This window comes from Empidonax traillii, unplaced genomic scaffold (genome assembly GCF_003031625.1).
Source record: "Empidonax traillii isolate 1590-97213 ecotype Southwest subspecies unplaced genomic scaffold, ASM303162v1 scaffold745:size721762, whole genome shotgun sequence".
NCBI lineage: Eukaryota > Metazoa > Chordata > Aves > Passeriformes > Tyrannidae > Empidonax > Empidonax traillii.
Window position 1 is genome coordinate 448,348 of NW_020955938.1, and position 2,445 is coordinate 450,792.

At 53.8% G+C, this 2,445-nt stretch overlaps 1 protein-coding gene across 1 annotated transcript in view; it reads left to right on the forward strand.

Annotated features, from left to right (window-relative positions):
- Window positions 1-2,445, forward strand: part of TIE1 (tyrosine kinase with immunoglobulin like and EGF like domains 1) — a 14,110-nt gene that overhangs the window by 2,813 nt on the left and 8,852 nt on the right. The window contains exon 3 of the mRNA XM_027900665.1: window positions 2,354-2,443. Coding sequence (XP_027756466.1) covers window positions 2,354-2,443 — 90 coding nt within the window. The remainder of the gene's footprint in view (window positions 1-2,353; window positions 2,444-2,445) is intronic.

Sequence of the window (2,445 nt, forward strand, 5' to 3'; positions counted from 1 at the left end):
GGGGGGGGGGGGGGGGGGGGGGGGGGGGCTCTACAGCCCCAGATCCTCCTGTTTATAACTCATGGGTGAAGGTGACGGCTCTGGGTCTCCATCAGTGTTACTGTGTTTCCCACGGTGGGGTGCTCCCAGCCAGCCCCCCAACTCCTGTGGTGAGATAGCCAGGCCAAAATGGTGCTGTGGAGGAGCTGGTCGGTGCCTGGGTTCAAGCCCCTGTGGGAGTTACAAGTGCCAAAAAGGTGTCTCTTTCACAAGTTCCAAAGAAGCTGCCATTGCTCTGTTTAGAGGAGGAGGAGATTTAAAAACAAACAAACAAACAAACAAATAGTAAGCAAAAAACTTATATGTTTGCAGGGGGCAGGAGAGCATCTCTCTCCCCTTTAGCCTGAGAGCACAACCGAGCAGGCCAGGGCTTTGAAACAGTGGGTCGAGAATGCTCTTAAGAGAAAAGCTGAAAGGTCATGCATGGACAAAAACATTAGAAGTAAGATAAATTTTGAAAGCTTTGCTATAAAAACAAAGTAAAGCAGACCAAAGAGATCCCGAGGAGTAATTGCAGCAATGTTTACATCTGGCAGTAAACTATTTGTTACAATATGCAGAGCAGAAAGACACTCAGAAAAACAATTACAGAAAACCAAACTTCTTTTATTTTTGCGTCTACGTGCACAATAGAGAAGCTGGGGAAACTTGCTGGGTGATCTGTCTGAAATGCCAGTGTTGATAGCAGGAGACAGGCGATAAATAGCGGAACAGAACAGCACGACATTGCCAGGCATGCAGTGAGCAAGGCTGTGCCACTGCCCCTGGGGCACCAGCCTTTCCTGAAAGCTTCTGGGTAGGGAATTACAGGCATGTAAACCCAGACTGGAACCCACCAAATTAGCAGAAACTGTAATAAGGAGCAGAATTTGTGGTTATGTGGCCCCTGAGAAAGAGACAGCTGAGTTTGCGGTGGGAGAATCTCTGGGATGGCAGCAGAGGATGCTAGGGAAGACCCAGTCGACACTGCCCGCCTTGGTTCCTGGAGAAAACTGGAAAAATTCCCTTTCAAAGGTTCTTTGAGAGAAACTTTGCACCCAGGGGATGGCAGGAGAGGTCTTTGCATGGGTAAATAACTGGCTAAAAGAAGGGAGAGCGAGAGAAAAGGAGTGGTCCTTGTCACACGGGGGAATTCCCACCAACTCCCCCCAGCATGGCAGAAGGTCTCTGCAGGGACCTGTGTCACTGGCTGTGGGTACAAAGAAGTGAACAAGCAGCTATGCTGGCTGCTGTCCCTGAGCTGCCTGGGAAGACAATGGGATGACAGAGAAACAGGGAATAGAGGCACTCTGGGAGGGCTGCAGCGATGGAGTGACAGATAAATCGGTGTGGGCAAAACACAAAGGGCTGTGTTTGGAGATCCCCAGGGAACTGTTGGCTCTTGTTCCAGGGAGTGAGCTGGAGTGAGACAGAATGGGGGCCACATCTGTGTGCCCTTTACAAGGGACTGCCAAGTCCACGGAAGAAAGATCCCAACTGGAGGAATAGGTGGGGAGGCGATTCTGGGAAATTATGAAGAAGTGTGACCTGCAGTGCCCTTTCCCCGGCGTCTGCTGCATGTGCTGCTTCCTCTGGTCCTTGGCCTCAGTGGGGTGGGACACAAGCTGGATGTGTTTTAGCTCCAACCCGGTGTGGCTCCTTCTAGTGAGTGCAAGCTGGAGTACTGCCAGGTCCGAAAGGCAGCAGCCGCCTGTGTCCTCCTTTGTGTCTGTCCTGGCACGCCCAGGGCTTGGTTTCCCAGGCCTTAAGGTATTTATAGCCCTGTTTGTGCTCAAGCTGGGGTCTGGCTGACTCACATTAATACTCCAGGAGCTCAGTGCTGCTGCACGCCCCAGCACCTGGGGAATCAGGGAAACAGCTGTGACAGTGTGGCAGGTCCTGGGGGCTGGTGTGCAGCTTCCCACCTGCCTAATTCTCCCCACCTGCCCGTTCTGTGCCTGCCTGCAGCGCTCCACAACTCCTCAACCAGCAGCAGGCAGAGTGCACCACGCAGGCTTGTCCCCAGATGTCACATCCCCAGACTGCTGCCACCAGCATCCCATGGTGGGCTGGTCAGAGGGCAGGGTGCCCCATCCCATTCCTTGGTGTCTGCCCACACAGACTGGAGGGGCCAGGAAGGAAGCCCTGCCCCTGCAAAACGCTTGAGGGGGTCCTGGATCCAGGAGTGGACCCAGGAGTGGGAGATGTGTCATGACATCCCAGGAGAAGCATGTGGTGGGTGCTGGGCTGTGCCAGTAGGTGTCTTGGGGTGAATGGTCTGCAGGTGTCAGCGCTGCCCTTGGGCCCTACTGCTCAACCTCCTCCTCTTCTGCAGCTGACCTCTTCCCAGTGAAGGCCACGCAGTCTGTGAATGTTGCCGAGCCAGCCACCTTCTCTGCCAGGATCCTCAAGAGGAAGGAGATGGAT